General features: G+C 60.7%; 3 protein-coding genes across 5 annotated transcripts in view; 1 reads left to right on the top strand and 2 right to left on the bottom strand.

Moving 5' to 3' along the window:
* ABCA2 (ATP binding cassette subfamily A member 2) overlaps window positions 1-19,892 on the bottom strand; it is a 33,077-nt gene extending 13,185 nt beyond the window's left edge. For 2 of the 3 annotated variants that reach the window (XM_048965836.1, XM_048965837.1), the window contains exons 1-26: window positions 19,623-19,892; window positions 14,179-14,272; window positions 11,785-11,896; window positions 11,206-11,372; window positions 10,921-11,048; window positions 10,610-10,714; window positions 9,967-10,152; window positions 9,650-9,868; window positions 8,726-9,057; window positions 8,485-8,644; window positions 8,126-8,254; window positions 7,676-7,843; window positions 7,272-7,368; window positions 6,712-6,885; window positions 6,523-6,625; window positions 5,719-5,833; window positions 4,884-5,074; window positions 4,366-4,516; window positions 3,857-4,061; window positions 3,093-3,257; window positions 2,683-2,863; window positions 2,192-2,404; window positions 1,698-1,894; window positions 1,181-1,363; window positions 539-723; window positions 115-235 (exon numbers count right to left, since the gene is read on the bottom strand). In XM_048965836.1, the coding sequence (XP_048821793.1) occupies window positions 115-235; window positions 539-723; window positions 1,181-1,363; window positions 1,698-1,894; window positions 2,192-2,404; window positions 2,683-2,863; window positions 3,093-3,257; window positions 3,857-4,061; window positions 4,366-4,516; window positions 4,884-5,074; window positions 5,719-5,833; window positions 6,523-6,625; window positions 6,712-6,885; window positions 7,272-7,368; window positions 7,676-7,843; window positions 8,126-8,254; window positions 8,485-8,644; window positions 8,726-9,057; window positions 9,650-9,868; window positions 9,967-10,152; window positions 10,610-10,714; window positions 10,921-11,048; window positions 11,206-11,372; window positions 11,785-11,896; window positions 14,179-14,272; window positions 19,623-19,688 (4,147 nt within the window). In that variant the 5' untranslated portion in view covers window positions 19,689-19,892. Of the gene's footprint in view, window positions 1-114; window positions 236-538; window positions 724-1,180; window positions 1,364-1,697; window positions 1,895-2,191; window positions 2,405-2,682; window positions 2,864-3,092; window positions 3,258-3,856; window positions 4,062-4,365; window positions 4,517-4,883; window positions 5,075-5,718; window positions 5,834-6,522; window positions 6,626-6,711; window positions 6,886-7,271; window positions 7,369-7,675; window positions 7,844-8,125; window positions 8,255-8,484; window positions 8,645-8,725; window positions 9,058-9,649; window positions 9,869-9,966; window positions 10,153-10,609; window positions 10,715-10,920; window positions 11,049-11,205; window positions 11,373-11,784; window positions 13,355-14,178; window positions 14,273-19,622 lie in introns of those variants that run through there. The other variant, XM_048965838.1, reaches the window with a different exon arrangement.
* A 2,906-nt stretch (window positions 19,893-22,798) lies between these two features.
* On the top strand, window positions 22,799-26,321 carry FUT7 (fucosyltransferase 7). The gene is made up of 2 exons (XM_048966052.1): window positions 22,799-22,894; window positions 24,630-26,321. Exon 2 carries the CDS (start codon window positions 24,656-24,658, stop codon window positions 25,697-25,699), a length of 1,044 nt encoding a protein of 347 aa, XP_048822009.1. The 5' UTR covers window positions 22,799-22,894; window positions 24,630-24,655; the 3' UTR covers window positions 25,700-26,321.
* A 354-nt stretch (window positions 26,322-26,675) lies between these two features.
* LOC125702617 (lipocalin-like) overlaps window positions 26,676-26,771 on the bottom strand; it is a 54,805-nt gene continuing 54,709 nt past the window's right edge. Inside the window, exon 7 of the mRNA XM_048966153.1 lies at window positions 26,676-26,688. The gene's annotated coding sequence lies outside the window, so the exon portion shown is untranslated. The remainder of the gene's footprint in view (window positions 26,689-26,771) is intronic.

Genomic DNA, 26,771 nt, shown 5'->3' with positions numbered 1-26,771 from the left:
ACAAATGGAAGGCTGCCCTTGGCTGGACGGCCCATGTGAAAGCACAGGATGCCTTCACCTCACCCCCACATCCCCCTGCCAGAAGCACCACCACAAGCTCCCCGCAGGCCGTACCCACATCACTATTCTCCAGGGACTGGTCTTCCTCAGATACTTTCAGAAAGACCTCCTCAAGTGTGGTATCCATCAGCCCAAAACTGGTGAGGTCCAGCTCCTCCAGGCTCTGCTCCAAGTGCTGTGGAAGGGAAAATGAGGAAGGCAGGAGGCTCCAGCACCGCCACCACAACTCTCACGACTGCAAGTGCCAGGTGGGATCCCTGCCCCACACCAGCTGCTATTGGCACATACAGGAGATGCCCTTTGACAGAGCAGGAACAGACCCAGTGCCATGTCCTGCCCCTCACACACGTACTCACGTGCACGTTTTCCCCATGTCTCACGGGGTGCTGTGCCCACCGTGCTCATCCCACCCCTAACACTGACCGCATCCTTGTGCTGCCAGCAAGGTGAGTGATGAAGCTGTGTGTGGCTCGGGTACCTGGAAGAGCCTCTCAAAGCAGCCCTTCTTGACGGCCTCACTGGGCAGGATGTAGGAGAGCTCAGTGTTGGTATCTGAGATGAGGAGGCAGGAGGCCACGTACTTCTTGATGAACTGAGAGACGCGGGGCTCAGAGCAGGGGCTGACAGAGGAGTGGCCTGGAGGACTGTGGGGCTGGCCAGAATCTGTGGCAGATGGGTAGCACTGGTCACTCCTCATCCAGCCTTGTACCAGGACCACCACTCCCTGCCCATGCTATCCCCAGTGAGGGATCCTTCTGCACTGATCACAGGGCACTGGTGGCTTTCCGGCTGCTCTGGCTGTGCCATCTGTTCCTGAGCCTCACAGGACACCACTGCCCATACTGGGCATCAGCAGGCAGCCCCTAGTCTGAACAACGACCAGAACCTGGGGGCAACGCCTCCATCCAGGGTTTAAACCGGGGACCCAGAGAGATAAACCAGGGCTGGGCAGTGCCACTTCCTGCATCACTGTCCTGTCCCACTGTGCCCCCCCATGTGGCCTATGGAGACTTGGGGTGGGAGCATTTGGGTTTTGACCTCTTGCTCCTTTCCTGGACACAAAAAGGGCTGATCCCATCTACTGATGCTCCAAACCATAGGTCCTGCTGGGCCCACAGACCTGTACTGTTCCTGGTGTCCGACTGCCTCTTTACCACTGTCAGCTTGTAGCCATCGCCATAGGTGCTCTTGAGGAAGAGTGGGGAGCCGCAGCACTTGAGCTTGCCATGGGAGATGATAGCGATGCGGTCACCCAGCAAATCAGCCTCATCCATGTGATGGGTGGACAGCAGGATGGTCCTCCCTGTGGCACAGAGTGTTAGGAGAGGGTGTGGGGTTGTGCCAGGGCTGCTGCAGCCTCCGCCTGCCCTACCAGGCACTGCTTTGGCATGGCATGCTGTCTGATGTGTGGGGAACGAGGGCATGGAGCTGGCTGATTCCCCAAGGGTCTCATAGGGACCCCTGGCTCAGTCACCACATAGCGACGGATGTAGGGAGAAGCCATGCCACAGCTTGGGCTGGGAGCCAGGAGAGGCACATCTGGTCCCTCTTAGGAGGACAGCGAGGGGTCTTCCCACCACTCTTAAGCCTACGCTCAGTTTTCTGCCCCATGCATGGCTCTGCCCTTCCCTGCTCACCTGGCTTGTACTTGAGGATGAGGTCCCAGATGGCTCTGCGTGCGTACGGGTCAACTCCAGCCGTGGGCTCATCCAAGATCACAGCCCGCGACCCACCCACAAAGGCGATGGCCACTGACAGTTTTCTCTTCATGCCCCCTGAGAGGGTCTGCACTAAGGAATGGCGTTTGTTGGAGAGCTCCAGGTCCTCAATCATCCTGGGGACAGGGACAGAAGCAGCAGGCTGCTGGGGCTGGCCTGTGCCTGCGGGGAGCATGTCACCTCTCTTTCCCACCCAGCATCTACAGCTCTTGGCAGTCAGGGCAGCCCAGCTACAGCCAGACTATGAAAGGAACTTAAGCCAGCCCAATACCCCAAGTTTCCAAAAACACTTGTTGGAGCTGCAGCAGGGGTGATCCCTGCTCCCAGACAACTCCCCGCAGGCACAGCCATGAGAGCAGGACCTGCTTCTGCAAAAGGTGCAGATGTGGGCAAAAGGAACTGAGGGTGCCTACTTGTCCATCTCCTTGCGGATCTCCTCCTCTGCCATGCTCTTGAGCTGTGAGTAGAACCAGAGGTGTTCTTCCACCGTCAGTCTGTCAAAGAGCACATTGTGCTGGGGACACATGCCCAGGTTTTTCCGGATCTCATCCATCTCTGTCCGGATATCATGGCCATAGATGGTAGCTGAGCCTGAGGTCGGTGGGAATAAGCCAGTCAGGATGGACCTGGATGGACGGAAAAAGGAACGCAGTGAGGAACCTTGCCTGCCTTCCTCTGTCTTTAATCCCAATCACCACTTCCCAGAGTATCTGCTGGGCCCTGGCAGAGCAGTATCAGTGCAGGGCTTTGTGTTGGCCACCTGTTCCCCTTCTGCACCTCTCTCACACCCACACCACCTCCTCCTGGGCACAACATCAGCCATAGAGCCCAATGAGGATGGCCATTGTGGCACCTTCCCAACTCATCACTGACCAGAAGGACACTGCCCACAGTTGGAACTCACATGGTGGTGGTTTTGCCTGCACCATTGTGCCCCAGGAAGGACACCACCTGGTTCTCATAGAGGTTGAGGCTCAGCTTGTTCAGTGCCAGCTTCTTGTCAGTTTTGTAGACCTTGGTGAGCTTGTCAATGCAGACAACCAAGGGGAGGTGGGTCGGCTCCTCCTCGATGCCCCGTGTCTCCTCTGTCGTGAAAGCAGGGCAGTGAGGAGTTGGAGCTGCACAGTGCGCAGGGTTCCTGGGGGCAAATCTCCCCAGCTCCACCCTGGAGTGGCTGTGCCAGCTCCTGGCCCTTCCTGCTCTGAGCTGTGGGCAGCAGCCCCCCGCTATGCAGCACGTGGGTCGCACAGGCTGTGTGCCCACAACAGGGGCCAAGCCCCGGAGCCCGGCCGCCACCCCCACCTGCCGGCTCACCCAGCCTCCTGCTCTCCATGGCGCAGGCCTGATCCTCCTCCATGATGCTGAGGCGTGTGGTGCGGGACCACGGCCACGTCCACTCCCAGGTCTCCACTCGCCCGTTGCCCAGCCAGTAGGACTTCTGGAAGGGGAAGTACCAGGGCCGCGGCAGGCCGAACATGCCTGCAAGCACAACCCTGTGCAGTCAGTGCCACCCTGCAGCGTGTCCAAGCAGAAGCCGGCCGAGGGATGGAGCAGAGAGAGTCATAGGGATGAGCAGGGCCATCTCCCTGCTCAGGAACAGCAGCGCAGGACAGTCTGCCAGCGCTCATGGAAATGCTGCTGGGCTGTGCAGTGAAACGAAATGGGCCTGCCTGATGCTTCAGTTTTACTAGAAAACCAGCGCAGCCAGGACTCCTTCTCAAACAGGCAATGAGAGGGAGTAATGCTCCAACTGTGTATGCCATATTTTGCTCCAGCTGGACAGTAAACAGACACATAGAACCACAGACTATCCTGAATTGGAAGAGACCACAAGGACCCTCGAGTCCAACTCCTGGTTGCACCCAGAACCACCCAAAACACGACTGAAGATCTCCTAGCAAACTGTCAGGAACAGGGGAGTTCCCTATTCCTGTGGGTGAGGGCATGTGTGCAGGTGCCCCCAAGAGGACACAGAGGCACATTGGGCTGAATCTGGTTGTATCAGGGCTGAGCACAGGCAGGAAATGACAGCATCCCCAGTGAGGAGGTGCTCCAATACTGCCTCTGACTGCACGTACCTGGGTGCACAGCCTCAATGTACCACGTGAGCACCCCGTACACCACAGCATCGATGATCAGCATCATCATGGACAGCAGGAGGTTGAAGTCATCTCCTTCCACAGGCGACTGGCTGAAGGTGTGCCACTGGATGCCCACACCAGCCACCTCGTACAGTGCAAAGTACTTGGAGCCCAGCCCAAATGCCGTGGTAGACATGAGAGACTGCAGGGAGGAGGATGGAGCACATCAGCAGGAGCCACATGCCAACTCTGGGGTAAATTCCCATCTAGCTCTGCCCCACCCGAACCCATGGAGATGCTTCCCACCCTGGGAGGCACCAGTCCTTCTGGAGATGCCTCCAACGTCCCATGGAGAGCCAGTTCACATGGGCACAGATTTGCCTACAGTTTGTGGCCCGTCTGTGAGATGTGGGGTGCCCAAGAGTTGGTGGTAGCTATGCAGGGAACATAGGGTACCTGAGGCAAATTCTGGGGCAGGTACCTCCTGACAGCTGCACCCAACTCACCGCGATGCACTTCTCAAATGCAGTGATCTTGTCATGAGCCACCTCCTCCCGGATGGCCACATACATGTAGGGCACGTAGCTGAGGAAATAGATGATGCCACCGCAGGCAGAAGCCAGCTTGGCTTTGGAGTAGAGCACCGATACCAGGAAACTGCAGAGATAACAGTGTCACCTTGCCAGCCCCACTGCAAGGCAGGTGACCCTGCAACCCCGAGGAGCTGATTGGACCCAGCACCACCCTCTGACTGGGGATGAGAGGGCTGAGCTGCCCCTGCCAAGGATGCACCCAACCCTCCAGCACCCATCCCAGGATCCTGCCCCACCAGGGTATTACCCACACTGATTCTTTTGGTGTTGAGGTGATAAAGACACTCCTCAAATCGCCTGGTTGGGGCGTCCCTCCACCAGTCCTTACCACAGGGCTCCCAGCACCCTCACCCCATGGCACAAGGACATTCCGTCAGGGACCTGGCACTGCTGGTGGCCCCTGAGCCTACTGAGGGAGCCTGGCAGCTCACCAGAACATGATGGTTGCCACAGCGTAGATGGCAAGAAAGAGCCAGATGATGAGGACGTCGCTGTGCATCAGGACCTTGCCATACTTCAGGATGGCAGTGAGTGCCGTGACTGAGATGGAGAGCTGGACAAAGCCGGTGATGAACCAAGCCACCCAATGCACTGCATTGTTCAAGCCCATCATCTTCATCACCTGCAAGGCCAACACTGCTTAGTGAGGCTGTCCCCTGTCCCACACATTCCCCAGCCCTTCACCCTCTGGGGCTAGGAGAGCTAGGGGCAGCACTGAAGAGCCAGGGTCTGGCTGCTTACAGGCTCCATTCCCTGCAGTGCTACCCAGGGCTTGCACCAGGGATGCTCAGGAGAGCCAGCTCTGCAAAGAGATGAGCTGCAGCAGAGCCCTGGGAGGTAAGATCTGTGCCTGGGGCACCAGGGGTGCAGAGGGAGCCGAGGGTCCTGCAGTGGGTGTCCCTATCCCAGCAGCACCAGGCTGAGTGCCTCAGCACATGGCAGGATGTGCTGCACTGGGGCTCTGGGCTGAGCTGGGGTCAGCGCTCTCCTGCAGGCTGCCCTGGCTGCTGAGGGTGGTTCCTGAGATACAGGCCAGCTCAGCCTGGCACTGTGCCTAGCAGCTGGAACACACTCTGTGGGCTGTAGAGCTCACCCCTTATCAGGCAGGACTCTAGGCTGCTGCTGTCTAGGAACTATTATGGGATGACATGGGGCAACTTGGTGACAGGGCACAACTTGGCACAAGTTTCTGTGCCTGGGCTGCCCTGGGCAGGCAGGCATGGAAGATACCAGCTCATCCCCAGGGATTTCCCCCACCATCCCCACCTCTTTCAGGCGATGTTCCTTCTCTGTCACAATATGCTGGATCATCATGGCCACTGAGTAGACCCAGGAGATCACCATGCATAGGGGCATCATATGCTCAATGACGAAGAGAAAGCTGATGGAGTATAAGAAGAGAAGAGAGAACTGGAGCCTGGGAAGACCCTGAGAACAGGCCACCAGGCAGTGGAGGGGCTCTGCTACCACCCAGGAAATACTACAGCCCTCAGCAGCTCCTCACTGACCTGCTAGCTACTGCTCCCATCTCCATTTGATAATTGAGGAAACTGAGACACAGGAGGAGAAAACATTTCTCAGAGCTCCTCTAATGTGGAACACCTTCTGTGGAGGCCTTCAGGTTCCAGCAGCCAGGCCTGCAGCACTGTGCAGACCATCCCAGTGCCCTCCTTACCCTGGTGTGGGTACTGGTTTGGGACGTCTCAGTGCTTCATTTAGATCACTGTGTTCAATAACTGCTGACAGATCCATGTGTCACCCATTTACTACACTTCTCTTTGTTCTTCCTGAGTACTGCAAACTTTGAGATGCCCTGCAGCCATGAACTACTGAACTACGAAATCATCTGAGCTATGAACTGGGGAAAAAAATCTTTCCCCATTTGCTTGGCAAGGGAGTTCAAGACACAGTGTAACTGGCTGCCCATCATTACCAATGTCAGCAGTCTCTCTCAGGCCCCCAGACTTGACTCTGTTTCCCAGCTGAAGTGTCCCGACCAATTTGGACTGCTTGATGAGACGAGGGAAGGTCATGCCCCTGCCCTTCCTCACCCAGATGATTGTTACTCACTCATCCCGGGTGTAACATGGATATGGGAACATCTGCACATAGTTTCCAGGTTCCACCACATCATGGCCAACAAAGGTGTTGATGAGGGCACGCTCCATCATGTCTGGGGAGGAGGGAAGGCCAGGCTGAGGGGACGGCACAGGCAGGGGCTGAGGGGCACGGGCAGCTGGTCAGGCAGCTGACACTCACCCTGAATCCAGACAAAGCCATAGAGGAAATAGAAACGGCCACCAGTGTTGGGACCGGGCCGCCAGTACGCCCGCCGGATCTCGTTGGTCTTCTCAGTGAAGCTGGAATTCTGCCGGATCTTATACATGACATGTGGGGGCAGTGAGCCGTCCTTGTTGGTCTGGAAGATCACACCTGTGGGCAGCAGAAAGGCAGAGAGCCTGATGGCACCAGCCAGCCTGTACTGATGGGCAGGGACACGGTGGGGACCAAGATCCAGGGCTCAGAATATCTCTGCCCAGAGCAAGACAAGGGCTATGATGGCTGAGGGTGGGATGCGGGCATGGGATGCGGGGCCACTCTGACTGCAGGCACCCGTGGTGAGCCAGGACGGTGGCCAGGATCAAGGCACAGCACAGAGGGAGAGGTAAGTGAAGAGAGCTGGCATGTTTGAGTCATTCATTCACCCGACACACAGACTGAGGCAGCCAACATCCCAGAGCCAGTGGCCCCAGGCCTGGGGCACAGCTTTGGACACGGTTTTGGGGACCCCTCTATAGGAGCTGTTCTCAGGGACATACTGGCAAAGACTGTGACATTGTCCTGGTAGGCCTGGTTCAGCGTGTAGTTGACGATACTCTCCTCATCTGGGAAGCCCTTGAAGATGTCCACGCTGACCTGGAGGGATGGGAAGGCCAGTAAGATCCCGTTGCCCCTCGCAGGTCTGGTCATCGACCCCATACATAAGCCTCAGCATGTGCCATCATCAGTGGCTGCACAAGCTCCTCAACCCAAAGGGATGGGAACCTGCCATTGAAATCTCCACCTCAAGCTCCTGGCCACCATCCCCTCCTCCAGTTCTCCCACCCTGTAGCCTGAGGGATGCCTGAACAGACTTGAGCCCTCTCAGGCTCTGCAGAGTACAGCCAGGGGTGACAGGTGCTGCTCCAAGCACCTGCGTGCCCACAGATGGGTGCAGCCTCACCTTGGCCATGAAGTGGACCCAGCCGCAGGCAGCATTATCAATGGTGTCCAGCTGCTGGAGCAGGACGCTGGCGTTGGGCAGGGAGAAGTTGCCATTGAGAAAGCTGTGCAGAAGGTCATTGTCGGAGACGTTCAGGATCTCTGGGTGCTTGTGGAGGTCAGCAGTGAACTGCAACAGTGTGGAAGAGATGGGAGAGGGAGGTTGGAGTACCCCCTGCCATTCAGCACTGCCCCCGCTGTGAACACAGATGGGACCAACACTTCTCAGTGCTCCTTCTGGGGATGGCAGGACAGCACCCAAACCGAGCAGGGAGACAGCCTGGTCCTCGCCAAGGCAGGCTGGGCACCCAGGAGCACCTCACATACAGAAGCAGAGGGTGCCTGAGGGCACGACATCCCCTTTCTGCCCCTGGGGCAAAACAAGGCAGGCTCAGTCCCACCGCCACCCTACCTGCTGCAGCCAGCGGATGCGTCTCTGCAGTCTGCCCTCCTCCAGGTAGGCTCGGATCTCGGGAGAGATGTTCAGCCACACCTTGGCATAGTGGGTGACGTTGCCCACGAAGGCAAAGGTCTCATTGGCCTGTGGGAGGGAAGTGATGCAGCAGGAGGAGGCAGAGCAACCCTCTGCCCAGGCCGCTGCTGTAGCACACCCAGCAACTATGAGGCCCCTGCCCACCCTGCAGGCACTGGCTGGCAGCTGCCAGCCTCCTCCTGCTCAGCCCTACCATCACACAGTGCCTGTCTCACAAAGCCCATCCAGCAGGGCTGGCGCATGGGGATGGACAGGCACCTGGCCTCTGCCACCCTCACCTTCAGGATGACTTTGTCCACTTCAGTACCCACGGGTGCATACAGGATTTTGGGGTTGCTGGTCATAAGATGCACAAGAAGGCCCAGGTTTCGCTGCTCCTTGCTGGTGAAGCCCAGAGAGCTCATGTTGCCCTGCTTCAGTGCCTCGGGTTCAATGGTCCTGCAAACACAGCCCAGACTGCAAACCCCACACCAACTCCAAACCTCCAACCTGGTCCCATTCTCCTCCCAGGCCTCCTACCGGTTGTTGCCGCAGAGGATGGGCTGTAGCCCAGCCCAGAGCTGCACAAAGGCTGAGAACTGCCCCTGGGGGTTGTCGCTGCCCGCCGGGTCCCCCCCGGCACCCTCCTCCTCCATCGTGGTGTTGCTGGCAGTGGCGTTGGTGCTGGCCCAGCCAGTGCTGTTGGCTGTGGGCAGCGGAGCCTTGGCAGCACAGGCCCCCCTGGGCAGGAGCCTGGCCAGCGCTGAGAGGATGTCCATGTCACGGAGAACCTTCTCCATCTCCACAAGGTCCTCCAGGAGGGCACGGAGCCGGTGCTGGGCTGCTGTGCTGTTCACCTCATCCAGCTGCAGCTGCGAGGACAAGCAGACAAGGGATTACATGTGGCCGGGGCACTGAAGTGGCTCTGCTCGCCTGCTGCCAAGTGATGCCATGTCCCCTTTCTTGGTTAGAAAGCTGGAGCTGGGACCAGGACTCATCACAGCGCATCTGCAGCAATCAAGGCAGCAGGAACATGGCCAAATGCTGGCAGGATCTTGCTGGGGACACATGAGACATCCATCAGACAAGGATGGATGAGGAGGGGGACCTCAGAGACTGCCTTAAGGAGTGCACAGCTTACTGATGGCACCCAGGGAACCCTGGGTAGGCCCTGCAGGAGGGACAAGCATGGAGGATGCTGGGGACACCACATCCAACAGACAGTGCCGAATTAAGTGCCCAGAGGGGGACACCAGCCGCCCCTGGAGCCAGCAGGCCTTGGGACTGGGCAGGGGGACGGTCCCTGCAGGCTGAGGGCAGGCCAAGACATGTACTGAAGTACATCTCAGAAACCTGAGCCGGTCGAGGGTCCCTGCACAGCCCCTGGTGGCTGGAGAAAAGTAGTCTGGGACAGCCCTGCCCCACCCCCCCCCCCCATGCCCCCAGGCCCGGCCCCACGCTCACCCTGCTGACAATCCTGGGGGTGTCCATCTGGTCCTGCAGCTCGGCAGCCAGCTGAGCAAAGCGCTCCTCGCGGGCTGCCCGGCTGCCATTGCACGCCAGCACGCGGTACGTCTGCAGCAGCGGCTGCTGGCTGGGAGCCACACGCAGGAGGCGGCGCAGCGTCCCCGAGCTCTGCTCACACGTCAGCTGCTCCAGAACCGGTGCCGTGAAGAGGATGCGCTGTACAGAGGGGAGCGTGGCTGAGCTGTCCGTGGGGGTGGATGCACCACGGCCGTGCCCACCCCACAGAGCGTGGCTCGCCACGGTTGGCTGCTCACCTCCATCTCGGCAACAAAGGTCTGGGGACTGTAGGAGCCAGCGGGAGCTGCGGCGGCACTGGCGAGGCCCAGGGCCTGGGACAGCAGGCGGAGCAGCGCTGGCCGCTGCAGGGCTGCAGAGGGATCGCGCAGGGCCCTGTGGACCAGTCCCTCCCGCAGGCTCTTCCAGCCACTGGGAAGGCTCTTCTGCAAGAGGACCAATGAGGGTTGATAGGGATGTGTGGGCTCCCCGGGTGCATGGGAGTTCCCCAGTGCCCCTTCCATCCCAAGCACACACGAATGCCCCTGCGACACCCATGTCCACAGTGGGGACAACAGGAACACGCAGACCTGGGGGAGCACCATCCTTGGCATGCCACAGGGCTCTGCCCCCACAGCCAAGGGCACCTGGGGCCACAGGGGTAATGATTTTCTCCTCCTCTCCTGGCAGTGCCATCACCCTTTGCCACAGGAAATCGAGGCACTGGCATCAGCCTGCCTTGAGGGATCAGTGGCAGTTCCAGGATGAAACCTTGGGGGCCCTACTGCCACTCTGGCCACCTGAAGGAGTCCCTACTAAGACAAATAACTTCAGACAACCCTGCATAGCAGAGGGGATGTAGAGGATGAGCTTGGCTCTGCCACATCCCTGCATGCTTCTCACCTCCAGCTGTGCCATCTTCTCACCGTGTCCAAACCGATCCCACGTGTCTCGCTCGTGGGTGTCATCAGGTGCCAAAGGAGAGGCCCCAAACAGCAGGCGGTACACCTGTACCAAGGACAGGAACAGGGCTGCTGAGCATGCTGACAGCAGAGGGACCCCACTGCCAGCAGTGCCCCAGCATCGGGTGAATGGGACCACAGGGCAGGACAGCAGGAGTCCCACAGGTCTGGCAGCCAGGGCTCAGTCTGGGCCAGGAGGTGCCCACCAGCTGCTGCAGCACTGAGCTCAGCAAACCCCACACTGTCACCCACCTCCCGCAGGTCAACGCTGGAGCCCAGGAGGAGCTCGGCTGTGCCATTGGGGAGGGACAAGTTCTGCGTGAGGAAGCGGTGCAGTTCCCCCCGGTCCTTAGCTGCCCACCCCAGTGTGAAACTAGATCCTGTCAAGAAGCAAAGCAGGGGGGTGAGAGCAGCCTGTGAGCGGCCAGGACGTGGCCCAGCCCCACAAAGGGACATCTCAGAGCTAGCCCTGCCACAAAGACCTGTGGCTGGGCACTGCCATGTCGCTGGGTGCCCACAGCAGGGACCCCTACTGACCTGCCTGGCTGCTGAAGTGGGTCTCCATGGAGCTGGGCTCGCTGCTGCTGAGGGCCTCCAGGCGCCGACGCAGGGACTCCAGCTCCTCCTCCAGGCCTGGGTGCTCCGGGTCAAACAAGTTGCTCTGCTCCACCACCTCGCTGAGGTGCTCCAGGAGCTGTGTCACCCTGCAGGGAGCAGAGTACTATGCAGCACCAGGTATGGGGCACACGCAGCCTGTAGGGATGAGTCTCTCAGGTGCACCGTGCAGCTGCACATCAAACCCATGCATGTGCCTGGGATGCAGGGGATAGAGCCAGTAATCCTAGGTGTCGCCAGGGCCACCCCCTTCCTCCTCCCTAAATGCTGTCACTTGGAACAAATGGGCTAAGGTGCCCCCCACCCCCTGGGGACAAGGGACTCTGCACCCAAATGCTTCTGAGGATGTGCACTGCTGCAACTTCTGGTGCAGAATGCAGTCGGATGTCACCAATGTGAGAACGGGTGAGCCGTGCACAGGTGTGCATTCAAGCATGCATGTGCACGTGTGTGCATGAGCACATAAGGGATCAAGAAGAGCATTGGGAAGGCACGACTCACGTGGAGTTGGAGTACTGCAGGAAGCCAAACTCATCGCGCTGGCCGTCAGGACACAGGGACTGCATGACAGGCAGGATCCCGGCCGAGGTGAGCGGGGCCGCCGTGTAGAAAGCTGGAGCCAGTAAGAGTGCAGAAGAGGCAAGGGAAGGCAGGGGCAGGAAGGAGGAGAGGCAAGGGCAGGCAGGGACCACCAGGGAGACAGACACTCAGTTTAGAAAGAAGCACACACCGCGTCTAGTGAGGCCCAAGGGAAGGTTGGGCAGCCAAGCTCAGAAGTCTGCAGCCCACCGAGGCTGTCCCACCAGCAGCTCCCTGGGGCTGGGGGCAGCTCCTGCCCGCCACCAGGGCCACTCAGCTCCCACCCGACAGCCCGTGCCAGCTCCCCTCTGGGTGGCAGCGGCCACCTGGCCCCAGGACAATGCTGACTTCTGATGCTTGCCCACCAGGGTGCTGCCAACCTCCCCCGGCCTCTCAGCTGCTCTTGTTAGTAACCTCAGAGGCACCGCTGGATTTCCAGAGGAAGAGAAAGAGGAGGAATACAACAGGAAAGAATTGGCCCCCAGAGCTTCCCAGGACCCCTAGGCCCTCTTGAGACCCATCCTCCTCCCCACCCGGCTGCCTCGATGTGCGGCTGCTGGAGGTGAGAAATGGAGACACGGGAAGGGGGGAGATGGAGAAAACAAGGAGCAGCAAGGAGACAGCAAACACCCACCCTGACCAGGGCTGAGCCCTCACCAGCCATAGCCTTCCCCAGTTCTTTCTGGGCAGGGGAAGCCCAGCAACCCCTCCTGATGGGGACCCAAGGCTGTCACTGGGCAGCGCCTGGCAGGGACAGGGGTCCTGCAAGAGGGACGAGCCCCACCCCCAGTGCCCCAGTTAGAGGCAGGTCAGTGCAGTTAGCTCAGCCATGACAGGAGGGCTGGTGAAGATGGGCTTGTGTGCACAGACAGGGCCAGTTCAGGGCAGACAGGGCCAGGCAGAGCATGAAGCCACAGGCTGGATAGGCCCCATGCTGGCAGCCATGCCACAGAGAGGTGACATCACTGAGAGGCATCTCACTGTCCTTCTGGCTCCTTCCAACAGCGCCATGTCCCGGCTCCATCCCAGAGCTCAGAGGCTGGGACAGGGACCTGGTGGCTGGGGACCAGAGCTGCCTGGAGCCTGGCTGATTCAGGGGTGAACACAGGCACAGCTGGGCAACCACAAGCTGCACTGGACTCTGCAGGCAGCAGGGTTTGCCACAGGAGAGAAGGCGGAGGGATCTGCCTGGCCTGGGAAGCCCCACACAGCCCAAACTGCCAGGGTCACAGCTGCCAGTGGCCCCAAGCGCCCTCTGAACCCAGCCTCAGTCTGGGCTAGTAACAAAAACCTACTGCAGGCAGCAGCAGAGGGGCCCTGAGCACAACAGCCCAAGTTCATCTTCACCAGCCAGGGAGGAAGGCGACAGGTTACAGAGGTGCTGATTAGACCACAGTGAGCTGATCCCAATCAGGCTCTGTCTCCCCAAAACTCCTGGCTGACAAAGGCAGGGGAGGGGGAGAGGCACCCACCCGTCCAACCAACTTACAGACTGGAGCATGCAGTAGAGGCATGGAGGGCAGGCAGGCAGGGATAATGGTGGGAAAGAAAAAGAAAACATGAGAGAAAAGAAAGAAAAAAACAACCAAAAAACACAACACAGAATGCACATCAGCACCAGGGCAGGAACCAAGGCATCACCCATCAGTGCCCTCCACCGGGCTTTCCCTCGCCGGCATGTCCTGAAACAAAGGCTCAGGCTTCATCATGCAGGAACACAGCTGCCGGCTCCCAGCACCTCTGCCTGGCCCCGCTGTGCTCCCCTGGCGGCCAGCTCCAGGCATCTTGCTGCCACACAGTTCTCCTCCTGGTGGCATGGCCCCATGACCTCCAGCGCACCTCAGGGCACCTCGAGTTCCTGCCCCATCCATCGCTGGCTTTGCCCCAGCCCTGCAAGCCTCTGAGCTTCCACAGCCGTGTGCTGGGCGACATGCAGAGCACAGCCCGTGTCCCTCCCCAGAGTCTCCCCTCAGAGCTCAGGGTACCGCAGCTGTCCTGGCACCACCCAGCTCCACCACCCCTCTGCCTGCAGAAGTGCCTCCAGGCAGAGACAAAAATGCCCTGCTCATGGCATCTGGAAGCTTGGCTGGTCCCAGGGGAGCTCCCCTGGTTGGGAATGCCTCTGGCTCTCTAACCCCATCATTCTGGTACGCAGGCCCTCCTTTACACTGCCCCCTCCAAAGACACCAAGGAATCCCTGCCAGCTGTCAGCATCCTCCTCAGCCCCAGGCTGTCCCAGGGGGTTGGAACAGCTCCCCCGTGTCCCCATCCTTCCCCCAGGTGTGGATGCCCTGGGCACCACCCGCTCACACGCACCTTCCTTCACAGGGATGGTCGGCTTCTTCTGCCTCAGCCCCAGGAGGATGAAGAATAGCACCAGCGGGATGAAGATCTCGAAGGCCAGCACCCACTGCAGATGACACAAGGCAAATGGACCATGATGCTCATGGCCAGGACCCCATCGCCAGGGAGGAGTGTGGGCATCACCAGGATGGAGGTCCTGCGGTACCCCCTGCGTGCATCCCAGTGCAGCACAGCACTATGCCCACATTCTGCACCACAGCTCTGCCAGAGACAAACAGTGCCACACACACCCACACTTCTCCAACTGCCCACCCCATCCTGCCAGGGGCACAGCGGGGTAGGAGCACATCAGGCTGGTGGGTCCCTGGTAGATGGGTGCCAGGACACCAGCACAGACACTGATGGGCCATCACAACTGGGAAGACAGCTCAGCACCTGTGAAGAGCCACAAACACCTTCCTGGCAGTACCCTCCTGGCCAGCAGCTGGCATGACATGGCATCCTCATTTTCCTGCTGGGTCCCCACGGATGACCTGGTGTGTCCAAAGTGCCCCTACCCCATGTGACAGCTCTACCCATGGCCAACTGGATCCCAGAGAGCCCCCAGCCCCATCCCAGCGGCAGGGCCAAGGCAGGCAGCAGGCCTCGATGCTGTTGGGGTGAGGAGGCACCCAGTCAGGAGCTGCAACCATCTCCAGGTGTGACTGGGGCAGTGCAGGGGCTCCCCTCTGTGCCCTCCCAGAAGGCAACAGCTGGACAGGATTTCCACCAGCAGCATATGGTGAATCACAGCAAATCCCCAGGAATCCCTGACCCCAATAGCACGAGCGGCCCAGGCTGGGCTCTGTGCCCAGAGGCCCTGGGAAGGGCACCAACACCTTCAGCCGTCTGCAGATGCAGGCACAGCTACTGCTGGTTTGCACCAGGAGTGCCGAGACCACACCACAGCCCCACTGGTGCCCTGCACAGCAAGGACAATGGGAAACACATCTGGGGAAACTGAGGCACAGTGCGAGGTGAGCCAACCTCCACCCGCTCCAGGGCCAGACCAGACCCCAGGTAATCTAAGCACACAGGGCAACCTCGCATCATGACTTAGGGCTGGGGTCAGATATGCTGGAGAGCAGCAAAGCCCTGCCACGCTCAGTCCTGGTGCCGCCTGGCCATGCTGGCTGGGTTACAGGGCACCTGGCTCAGCTGTCCCCCTGCTCTCTTGGCCTTATCCCATTGTGTGGCTACTTCCGTGGGTGCTGCCCACCACATTCCCAGCCCATCCTGTGAAGCCTCTCCACCGCCCACTCTATGTTGGGAACCAGATCTGGGAGAAAGAAGATGATGGAAAAACAAGGTCCGGAGAGGATGGGAATGGAAGATGCCCCAGGAAGGAGGCCAGGCTGCCTGGGAGCAGCGCCAGGGATGGGGGATCCCTGTTTGTGCAGCACCCCTGGTCCTATGTACCATTCCTGCTGTCACCGTCCCTGTGCTGGAGGCTGGCAGGGGCATCCCGACCTGCTCTGCCTCTGGTCCAGCTGCCATGGGCTGCCTGCACCCCTCCCTGCCTATTGCCTGTTTACCAGGCACACAATGGCATCTCTGTGTGCAGATGGGTGCGGGTCCGTCCCTGCGCTGCCCCCCCAGCCCTCTGCACTGGGATCGTACCAGGCAGGGCTCCCTTGGAGACTGTTTGGTCCTTGTTGGCAAAAGGAGGGGCCTGTTTGTTGTTGTGTGTTTTAAAGCGGGTCATTGACCTCCTGCTCAGCTCCTTCCCTGGATCAAACCAGGAACGGGGCTGGGCTGCAAAACCCCCCCTCGTCCCTGTCCCAGCACCAGGCGCTCACTCGGGGGGCAGGCAGGTGGGGGCCTGCTGATAAGAAGGGCATTGCCCCAGCACAGCCTCAGTCAGTGCTAAGGGGCCGCAGCCAGCAGGGCCACCTGCCATGGTGGTCACCGCCTATGGGCACGGAACACTGGGGGCAGAGGGCGAGCGTATGGGATTGGGACTGCCCAGGACAGGGCAACGGGGCAAGGGCTTGCATGACTTCTGCCTGTGGGAGGAGGGAGTCAGAAATGCCCTGCTGCCCAACTTTTAAAGCTGAAGAAAACGTTTTGATGGCACCAAACTTTAATCACAGCATTGCCAAACGCCTGCTTATTGCCAACACGGTATTACAGCTGACGTCAAGATGCAGTCCTTGCCAGAAGGGTATCACAGAGCTCAGCGCCCCAAGGCAGCATTCAGAGCTGCGCAAAACCCACAGCCCCTGGGAGAGGGTGGTGACCCACAGGGATGCTGCCTGGCACTGCCGCACCTCTCCGGCACCGGCTGCAAACAAAGAGGGGGCAAAGAGCACCCTGCGTCAGTGCAGGGCCCAGCCCTGTGATCCCTGGCCAGGGCTGATGTCAGCTCCCACCCAGTCTGGGACAGCTTCTGGGAGCTTGTGTCAGGAGCAGGATGCCAGAGCATGATGCCTGAGCATTGATTCTAGGGGCATCGGGGTCATCCTACTCAGTCAGAATGACTTTTCAGGACAACTTCCCTGTGCAGTGGGATGCTCCCCAGCCTTTCAGCAATGAATTAGGAAGGACACAAGCCTTTTGCAGCACGAAGCAGCCATGCTGCTGCCCGGGTCAACTCTGCCCTGCACCCTGGGGCCCTGCTGACACTGGAGACAAGCTGCAGCGCCCAGAGCCCCACCTTCTGTTCACCACTCCTCCAGAACTCCTATGCAACCTGCACTTTCAAAAAAGATGTCAATAAAACCCAACAGTGCCCTTCCATCGCTGGCACTTTAAAGCCAGTAAGTCTTGTGGCAGCCGCCTTCCTGTTCCAACCACAGTTGCACAGAAAGCGGCCAGGAAAGGCTGCCAAACACCCTCAGCTTTACCCTGTGTCCAGGGTAACTTGAGTTCACCTGTTCATTTTACACCCCACGTAGGTTTAATTAACTATTGAGAGTTATCTGAGAGCCCATCCCTCAACAGGATGCACACAACTCTGCTCCCCATCCCAGCAGTCGAGGCACCTCTCCAGCCCTCACCGCCCTGGGCTGCTGAACCACCCCCTGCACTGCAGAATGATGCCCTCACTGCATTCTGCCCCATGGCCATGCACTTCTGGCTGCAGAGGTGCAACCTCCACAGCACCTCTCCTGCCTCGAATTCTGCCCTAGGAAGAATAAAACGACGATCACCACAGACTGGGCTTCAAGCACAAAGCAAACCATCTCCTGGGGAGACCTGGGAAACAGAGGATCACAGAAGGTGACATGGCACAGAAGGTCAGGTGCCTCTCCGAGCCACCCTGCTCAAGACTGGCACCTGCCACTGCTGCACCACAGGTCAACAAACCAAGCCTTTGCCAAGGGCAGAGGCTGAGGAAAAATCTGCCCTGAAAGCAGTATCCTGGGCACAGCCGGCCATGAAGTGATGTGCCATGGATAATGGCGACTTCCCCACAGCCACCAGCAGCTCAGTGGCAGAACAAGGGACTGGCCCCAGCCCTCCTGAGCTCTGCCAAACATGAGGCACCTGCTTGAGAGAAACCCTCTCCCACCCCCTGCCCTGCTCCCCCTGAAGCCTGTGGCCCAGATGTTAGCAGGGAGGAGCAGGTGCTGTGCTTGGAGGCACACAGCAGGGCAGTGCCGCATTCCAGCTGCCGGCAGGGCAAAGCCACTGGCACTGCGTGGCTCCGTGAGAGGGGTGGGAGCCCGGCCGCTCCCCGCTTTGCAGCCAGGGAGGAGTCCCATTCTCAGCCCCATCCTGCTCCAACACCCTGCTGGGGCTGCTCACCTCCGCAGGGTCAGTGCAGGGCACTGAGGGCTGCCAGCACTCTGTGAGATGTTCACCTCCAGACAGGGCCCGGATCCAGGCAGGGCATCTCAGCTGGGCGCAGGCTGCAGGCAGCCGCAGGGCTGTTGAGGCTGGGTTTTGGCACAGGGCCTAACACTGCCCCGGCCAGCCAGCATTGGGCAGCTCTGTTCAGCACTGCACTCTTGCACTGCCAGCTGAGTTGGAGGGCTGCACGGGCACAGGGATGCCCAAAGGGTGCCCAATCCTCAGACCGTAAAAGCACCAGGCTCAGTGCCTGCTACAGGGCAGCACGCCAGGGCAGCCACTGAGAGTCGAGAGTGCAGCACCAGCCCTGCGGGTCGGGCTGTACCACATGGGGACCGGGCAGCCCCCAGCTGTGCAGGGCAGGAGAAGGATGACTCAGCCGAAGGACATCGCCCTCAGCCATGCACAGGGCTGCCCAGGCAGACACCTGCCTGCAGCACGGCCTCACCCAGCCCTGCCCAACCGCGCAGCCCTGCGGGTATCGGGATGGTTAAGGAGAGCCTGCAGGATCGGCCTGCACGGCGTTCGGGAGGGAAGAGGAGCGAGCATTACCAGTTCGAGAGCAGCAGTTCGTCACCCTCCCCCAGCCTCTAAAAATAACCGGCTCCCCGCACCCATCCCCGGCCAGCCCTGCGTGTGCGCCGGGCCGCGGGGACCTCCGTGCCGTGGGGACCGAGCAGGGCTGGGGGAACGGGGGGGGGAGGACTGGCTATCCGCTGGCATCGCGCCTCCCGCACACAGAGCCCGACACCCCCCTCCTCCCATCACACCCGTCCCCTGCATGCCGGAGGCCGACGAGGCCACGGAAGGGTTAATCCGGTTCCCGGCGCGTTGCGCGCACCGCAACGGGTGGATGGACAGACGGACGTCTGGCAGCGCGGTGCCGGTGCCCCCCGGGGGCGGATAGCGGGGAACCGGCACCTCCCGGGGAGCCGAGGAGGGCCCGAGGGGATGCGCAGAGCCCCGCGTCCCTCCTCCTGCGGCGCGAGGAGCCCGGCGCGCGGGGAAGCCGCAGCCCCGACCCACGTACGGTTTGGAATCCTATTTATAGCGAGCGCTGGGGAAGGCGCTCAGCCCCGAGACGCGGCCTGGAGGCACAGCCCGCGGGCAGCAAGCGGGCCGAAGGGGGGCAGAGGCTGGTGGGACCCAGGGGAGGCCGAGAGCCAACTGTTGCAGCTGAGCCGCGTGTCCGCGCTGCGGGGCGCGAGGGGCGAGCCTCGGCCGCACCGTTTGTACGCGGATGGCATCCGCGCTCCTTTTTGTCCGGCCCCCGAGGCGAGCAGACGTCGCCACATCTCCGCATCCAGCGCTCCATGAATTATTCATCCCCTGAGCCCGGCCAAGAAATGGAGAAGGTACCCGAGGCGTCAAAGGGAGCGGCGAACCCAGGACGGCCCCGCCCGGCGCACGGCGATGCGGAGCGCCCCGCGGCACCGGGAGGAGATCGTCCGCCGGCGATGGGCCGCGCTCACCCCGCGGCTCGGCCCGCACAGCGCCGCGGCCCCGAGCCGGCCCCGAGCCGCGGGGATACCCTGCGGGCCGGGGGCCGCGGTTCACCCCGCGCCGCTCCCGCAGCGGGCCCCGCCGCGCCGCACGGCCCCCGGCGTTCCGCCGGCGCTCACCGGGCTGCGCCGCTTCAGCGTCACGTTCTTCCAGAGCAGGAGATGGAGCTGGTGCAGGAACCCCATGGCCACGCCGGCCCCGCCGCGGGGGGAGCCCCGCTCCGCTCCGCTCGGCGCCGCGGCTCAGCCACCTCCCACCGCCATACCCGGCACGGGCCGCCGCCTTTGTCCGCAGCAGGCTCGGCTCGGCTCGGCTCGGCTCGGCTCGGCTCGGATCGGCGGGGCTGGCAGCAGGCGGCCGTCCCCGCCGTCCCCGGCCCGGCCCTGCGCAGCACCGCCTCCGACCTGCGGCTGACGCCCCTTAAAGGCACCGCCGGGATTCCGCTGCGGCGGCTGCGGGGCGCGGGGCAGAGCTGTGCGTGACGCACCTCGCGGCCGCGCTGCGGGATGCACAGCACGGTACCCTCGTCTGCCCCGGAGGCGTGCAGGGCACCAGCAGCCTCTGCTGCTCTCTCCGTCAGGGAGCACAGCTACAGCGCGGTCGGGTTGGAGAGACCTTAAAGCCCCCAGAGCCACCCCTGCCGTGGGCCGTCTGCCCCCCAGCTTGGGCTGCCCGGGGCTCATCCACGGCCTTGGACACCTCCAGGGATGGGCGCCCACAGCTCTGGGCTGCAGTGGCGGTGGATCCGTGGCGCCGCAGACCCTGCCGAGCCCGTGGCAGTCATGGCGCACATCGTCACCCCGAGGAGTGCCCAGGACTGTGCTCTTCCTTGGTGTAGCCCGGGGACCCGTTATTGGCAGATTTACGTGGACTCATCTCCTCCTGGTGGTTGCTTTTGTCACACGGCAGCGACCCTCGATCCTCTTCCCTCCCTCCCGGCAGTGTCACGGACCCGCTGTGCCCACCCCCTGCAGCAAGGCTTGCCTGGGGGACCACGCTGGGGACGAGCCTTTGGGGGTGCCCCCTCTGTTGCTCATGTTCGCAGAAGTGCAGAGGCAGCTCTGGGGCCAGGCTTGTGACCCTCAGCTGCACTGCTCCCCTTCTGTACCCCTGCTCCCCTTCCTCTCTTGCCATATCTCCTACCATCCCAACCCCACGCTGCTGCCAGGGCCAAGGGCAGCACAGTGAGTGCCTCGCCTGCCCACCTCCGAGTTGTGTTGCTAAGGGTGACAGCGTTGCAGGCTTTGCTCCAGAGCAGCTGCCTGGGCACCACAAAAGCTTCCCTTGTCCTGTCATAAAGTGCCATTATTCAAAAAACTTCTGGGCGAAACCTTGTGTGGCATCTCTGCCAGGCAAGTGCCACCTCCCAGGGCCAGTGTTCAGTGGCTGAGGACAGGGGATGCCCGTGCAGCATTCCTCCTGCTCTGAAACCCCGACAGTATTTGCTCTCAGCAGCAGCGGGGAAAGCTGGGCCATAGCACTGCTCTCTGTGATAGGAACCCCGAGGCCACCTGTACTGGGGACAGGGACAGCACTGGGCAGGGAGTGCTGCCAGCAGTGCTCAGGTCGGGGCGGCCTCGGGTGTGCAGCGCCTGGTATCGGCTAGAAATGTGGGAGGAGAAGAGACAATGAAAGGAGGGGTGACAAAGGTAACAGGAAACAGAGCACAAGGGAGAAAAACACCCAACCGCAGCGCTGCAGTTGGCATCAGAGGTCTCTGAAACCACAGAGCCCTGCTACGCCCCGGCACGGGGGCACAGTGCTGTGCCCAGCCTGGTGCCAGCTGTTGTCTGTGGTGCCCTCTGTGCTCCACCAGCACTGTGAGTCCAGAGGGCAGTGCTACGAGCCCAGGGCTGGAAAGGAACAAGGGTACGATGGGGGCATCCCCCAGAGCTGCTCGAACATCCCAAGGATGCCCAGGGAGTGGTTCAGGGGGACAGAGCGTGGTGGGACTTCATTCTCTACTCTGAGCACACTGTGCAATAAAAGTGCCAGCCCACACAGGACAACACTGCGTGCCCCAGAGCTCTCCTCCCTGCCTCTCCTTCAATTTCCCCCCCCCCCCCTCCCAGGGCTGTGGGGGAAGGTGATGCCCAGACAGAGATGCCAGCAAAGATACAACCAGGTGGGAAGATGCATGAGAACAGTGGCACGGATGGACCTGGGCACGGGAGCAGCCCTCTGTGCAGGTGCCATGGGAGCGTACACATGCCAGCTTTCCCTTTTGTCCTCAGCTGCCATGCCTGGGAGCAGAGAGGAGCTGCTGGTGCCACTTTAGCTGACAGTTTCAAGATGAGTCAGTGTGAGCCAAAATCAGGCTGGCATCCTGTTTTCAACCCAACTGCAGGGTGGCACGCAGGGTGGCTGAGGGCTGGGCCACATCCGTCTCAACACAGGCGCAGACCCAGGATGCCCACCAGGGCATCGCCAGGTTCCAGTGCTCGCCAGGACGCATCGCCCCCAGCCTAAGCAGGGCCAGGTGGTCCTGCTGGCAGTGCCAGGATGAGAGCTGGGCTCCCTTGTGCCCCTCTCAGCTCTGCAGTGGGCTGAAGCGAACACAAATGCTGCAGCAGGTTTCAGTCCGAGCCGAAGGAGTATCTTGCTGTTTTCTCAGACCAGGCTGAGTGTGTGTCCCTGCTGTCACTTCCCCAGTGTCACCCTATGCCCCCTCCCTGTCCCCTGCTGTGGGGTGGGAGTAGAAGGCATGCAAAGGGTGGGAGAGCTGGAGACTTCAGACTGTAGGCATGGACCTCATCCCTGTCTGCTTGTGAGAGCACCTTGGTGCAAGGACATGGGGACACTGTGCAAACCCCAAAACAGGGACAGTATAAGGGAAAGCTGCAGCTAATTGTGGGTCTGGATAGCAGCAGGGATGGGAAAGGTGCTCAACAGAAGGGAGGTATTCTTTGTTCTTAGTTTCAAAGCTGACTCATCAGAAACCACTTTGCAGAATGAAACCCTACAAAGGGTCAAATGCTTCTTCTGCAAAGATCCCCCAGAGTCACAGCCATGCCAAGGAGACGAGAGGAAGCAGGAGGGTGGTTGGCAGGACATCCAGCACAGGGAGCTGGGAGGGTGGTGTCTGCTGGGCTGCCAGCACACTGCATGGGGCAGCAGGATCCCATCTGGCACAGGCACACATGTGGCCATGGGCATACACCCATCCAAGGTTTACACTGCCACCCGTTCTGCATGGGGGGAAGTGCTCAGAGAGTTCTGATACCAGGAAGGATCCCTGTGAGAGGCAGTTGCACAGCAAAACCAGCAAAACCACAGAAAAGAGGAAGCCCTCGAATACTTCAGGCCAGAGCCAGCAGCTGCCCGTGGCACCCAGACAGCCATCACCTTCCCTGGCTGCGCCGTGCCGCGCTGTGCCACGGTCCCTTCCCCGGTAAGTGAGCCCACGCGCGAGCACTGCCATGCATCGGGCTTGGGGCTGAGCAGTGCATCGACTTGTGGCACTGCCAGCCTGGCAGCAGGCCCCCAGAGCATCCCCCCAAAGCGGGGCAGTGTCCCCTCTGCGGGGACAGGCAGGTGGGGGGCCATGCCCTGCACGCAGTGTGCAGAGCATGCAGAGCTTTCCCAGCCCTCCCTTCTGCGGATGATGATTTTCTTCTGAAGCCTAAACTTAGCTCGTGTATTTTAGCATGACAGACCGAGCAGGCCAAAGCAGGGAAGGGATTTTCAAAAGCAAAGCTGCTGCAGCTCAGCTGGGAAAGTGGAGCAACCTCTTCCTCAGCCCTCTGAAATTAGAGGGGCCAGCACCCCTGGCTAGTAGTAGGTCAGAGGCATCCAGTGGGCTTTGAGGGGGGGGGCTCCCCAGAAAGGAAACGGTCTTTGTGCTGAATGCAGCAGGCAGCCTGCAGGTTCCGAGCCCTGCCAGGAATGTGGCTGCAGCACAAGCAGAAGTGCAGGCTGCCGAACTGTGGGGGAGCAGAACTGGGGAACTGCTCTGCAGCTTGCCCCATGGCCTGCCACCCAGCATCAACCCGACACAGCAAAACCAGGGAGTCCTGCTGTACAGCACCTGGGACTGACACTTGGGGGGGTTTTGAGCAATCCCCTCGCAGCCCCGCAGCCACCCCTGGCCTGCGCCTGTGGGCTGAGCTCTGCTGCAGCCCTATGGAGCTGAAGGGCCCTCTGCCTGCAGCCCCCACTGCCCTGCTGGCTGGGGACCTGGGACACACTGGAAATAAAGGATGGGCGTTGAGGTGCCCTTGGCAAGCTCTCAGCCTGGATGACTTGGGGTCTGGGGAGACACCCTGAGGCCAACAAGAGCACTGCCTTTGCTGCACGAGGGTGCGGGGTGAGGAGGACAAGTTTTGAGCAGGACACTGCACTATGGCCTTGAGGTTTGGGACTTGCCAGTTGCTCCCAGGAACGTCTTGAGGGCAAATCGTGTTTGTGTGCTCACAGCTGGGGCCTTGCCATGGAGTATGGGCATTTCCTGCAGCTCCCTGCCCCCAGCAGTGGGGCAGGACCCAGATCACCCCCTCATCCCTGGTGCATATCTCCATCCTGCAGCCCCCAGGAAGAACACCACATTCCTCTTGGGCTCTGCTGCAGCAAACCTGGCTGCATCCCAATCTCAACTCCCCCCAGGCAAAACGAGAAGTGTGGAGAGGGACTGTGTCCATTCATCAGATGGGGAAATTGAGGTGGGAGGCAAGTGGCAAGGCAAACATGCCTTGTGTGTGTAACTGAGAGTGGTGCACATCAGCTGTGACCAGAGCACAGGTGGATGCTGCTCTGTGTGCCCTTCGGTAGATCACTGCTCGCTCCAGAGATGGGGGCACTGGAGGGGCATGTGGGAGTGATGTGACAGTGCTGGGGTGCTGTGGGCAGTGATGGGGACAGGATGGCTCCTGTTCTTCATGCCCTGCCAGGTAGACTTGGGCATAGCCTTTTGATCTTTTGCATGTGGGACTTTTCCCTGGTGCAGGTGCTGTGGGCACACAGGGGTCAGTGTCACCGGGTTCCCAATGCGCTCTGCTACACTTGAACCCCATAGGGTTTGGGTGGAGGAAGCACAGAGAAGTCCTCCTCCAACCCCACCAACCCTCTGCCCTGTGCCCCCCTGCTGGGTGGTTGAGCTGATGGCCCTCATGGGCCTCTTCTCTGTCCAGGGAGCTGCCAGCAGACCTCAGGCACCATGTCCAGGGCACTGCTGCTGCTGCGGTGGTTGTGGGGCCGGCCCAGTGTGAAGGCAGCCGTAACTGCAGGGCTGTTGGTCACCGTGCTCTGGAACCTGAAGTGCTTCATCCGCTCACCCAACAGCTCTGACGAAGCCCTCAAGCACACGAAGGCGCTGACGGTCCTGGTGTGGGAATGGCCCTCGAGGCAGGTCCCAGACCTCAGCGGGGATGTCTGCCGTGAGCAGTACGGCATCGCGGGCTGCCGGCTCAGCACGGAGCAGCGGCTCCTGAGCCAGGCTGACGTGGTGGTGTTCCTTCACACCACCCTCCCGCGGGGCCGGGACAAGCTGCCCCGGGACAGACCGCATGGGCAGGGCTGGGTCTGGGTGTCCCTGGAGTCCCCCACCAACACGAGAGCGTTAGCAGGATGGAACCAGACCTTCAACTGGGTGATGACCTACAGGCGGGACTCGGACATCTTCATGCCCTATGGCAAGCTGGTGCCCAACCGGTCAGCCACTGTGAGCATCCCCACAAAGACCAACTTGGTGTCCTGGGTTATCAGCAACTATCACAGGACTCAGAAGAGAGCTGAAGTCTATAAGAACCTGTCCAGGTATCTTCACGTGAACCTCTATGGGAAAGCAGCCAAGAAGCCGCTTTGCAAGGACTGCCTTTTGCCCACGACATCCAAATCCAAGTTCTACCTGGCCTTTGAGAACTCCATCCACCAGGACTACATCACTGAGAAGCTCTGGAGGAACTCTCTGCTGGCTGGCACCGTGCCGATGGTGCTGGGCCCCCCCCGGGCCAACTACGAGCAGTTCATCCCTGCAGACTCATTCATCCACGTCGACGACTTCGGTTCCCTGGAGGATTTGGCCACCTTCCTGAAGACCATGAACTCCAGTCGCTACCAGCAGTTCTTTGTGTGGCAGAAGAGGTACAGCGTGAAGCTCTATGCAGATTGGAGGGAGCGCATCTGCACCATCTGTGCCGTGCACCCTCACCTGTCCCAGGGCCGCCTCTATCCCAACCTGCAGAGCTGGTTCAACACCTAGTGCAGGGCTGGCACTGCCAGAGACATCAGGGGTGCATTGGGATTGGCAGAGTGGTCCTTGAGAACAGGATGTCAGGCAGGGAGGACGTGGGACCTCATCCTGGCCCCACTGTTGCCACACTGTGACCTTGTGCAATGCCATGTGACAGAACTTCCCGCACACCACGACCAGCCCATGCTGACCTCCCCCACCGTGCAACAACAGGGTGCTTTGGAAATAAACAGCACAGATTTCCTGAGGCTCTGCTCATCTCTCGAGGCCTGGGCAGGGCTGAGGGCAGCCAGGGGCACTAGGAGCCCCCAGCCTCCCCTTTCCCCTATGCCCTACTATTGCTCTGTGCTCCCCCCACTATCTGAGCAATGACTCCACAGTGGCAGAAGCTCCCTCTGCAGTGGCATTTCTGGCTTGGTGGGGGAGCCAACCCCCCCTGTACCTCGAGGAGAGAAGCCACATCCTGCTGGGGGCCCAGCACCCTGCAGCCAAGGAGGGGACCTTGTTACTGTGCCCCAAATTCTGCACTAGCACAGCCTTGCAGCACCCATTTCTCCCACCCCGCTCTCACCACAGGTGTCACAGTGCCAGCAGGATGCTCTTGAGAGCAATCACAGCCTGCTCAGTGCAAGGCGACTCAGGGCAGAATGGCTGTGGTTTCTCACTCCCCTGCCAGCATGCTGTGACAGGAAGCTGCTGAGATGGGCTGTCCTGAGCTGTACAGCGAGCTGAGAGCAAACCCTGCCCTGCTGGCACCCTTGGCACCAACACCCTGGCACCGCCAGCCCCCTGCACACCATGCACCCTGGGCACCCTGCACTGCACACCCCGTATCACACACCCTGCACTGCAGACACCATCTGCCGTGCGCACCCAGCACCCAGCCCACTTGGCACTGCCTGCTCCTGTGCCTGCATCCTGAGCCTGCTCTGTGGCCACCCTGCACCCCGGGCAGCCTCCGCACACATCAAGAAGCCCCTGTCTGGGTCCAGCAGCAGATGTTGAGGCTGGGTGATGGCACAACAGGGCTGGGATAATCCTGCTCTCTCCCTGTCTTGCTTTGTGCATCCCCTACACACAG

Source organism: Lagopus muta, chromosome 19 (assembly GCF_023343835.1).
Source record: "Lagopus muta isolate bLagMut1 chromosome 19, bLagMut1 primary, whole genome shotgun sequence".
Taxonomy (NCBI): domain Eukaryota; kingdom Metazoa; phylum Chordata; class Aves; order Galliformes; family Phasianidae; genus Lagopus; species Lagopus muta.
Note: the sequence above shows the minus strand (reverse complement) of the source record. Positions and strands in the feature narration are given on the sequence as shown.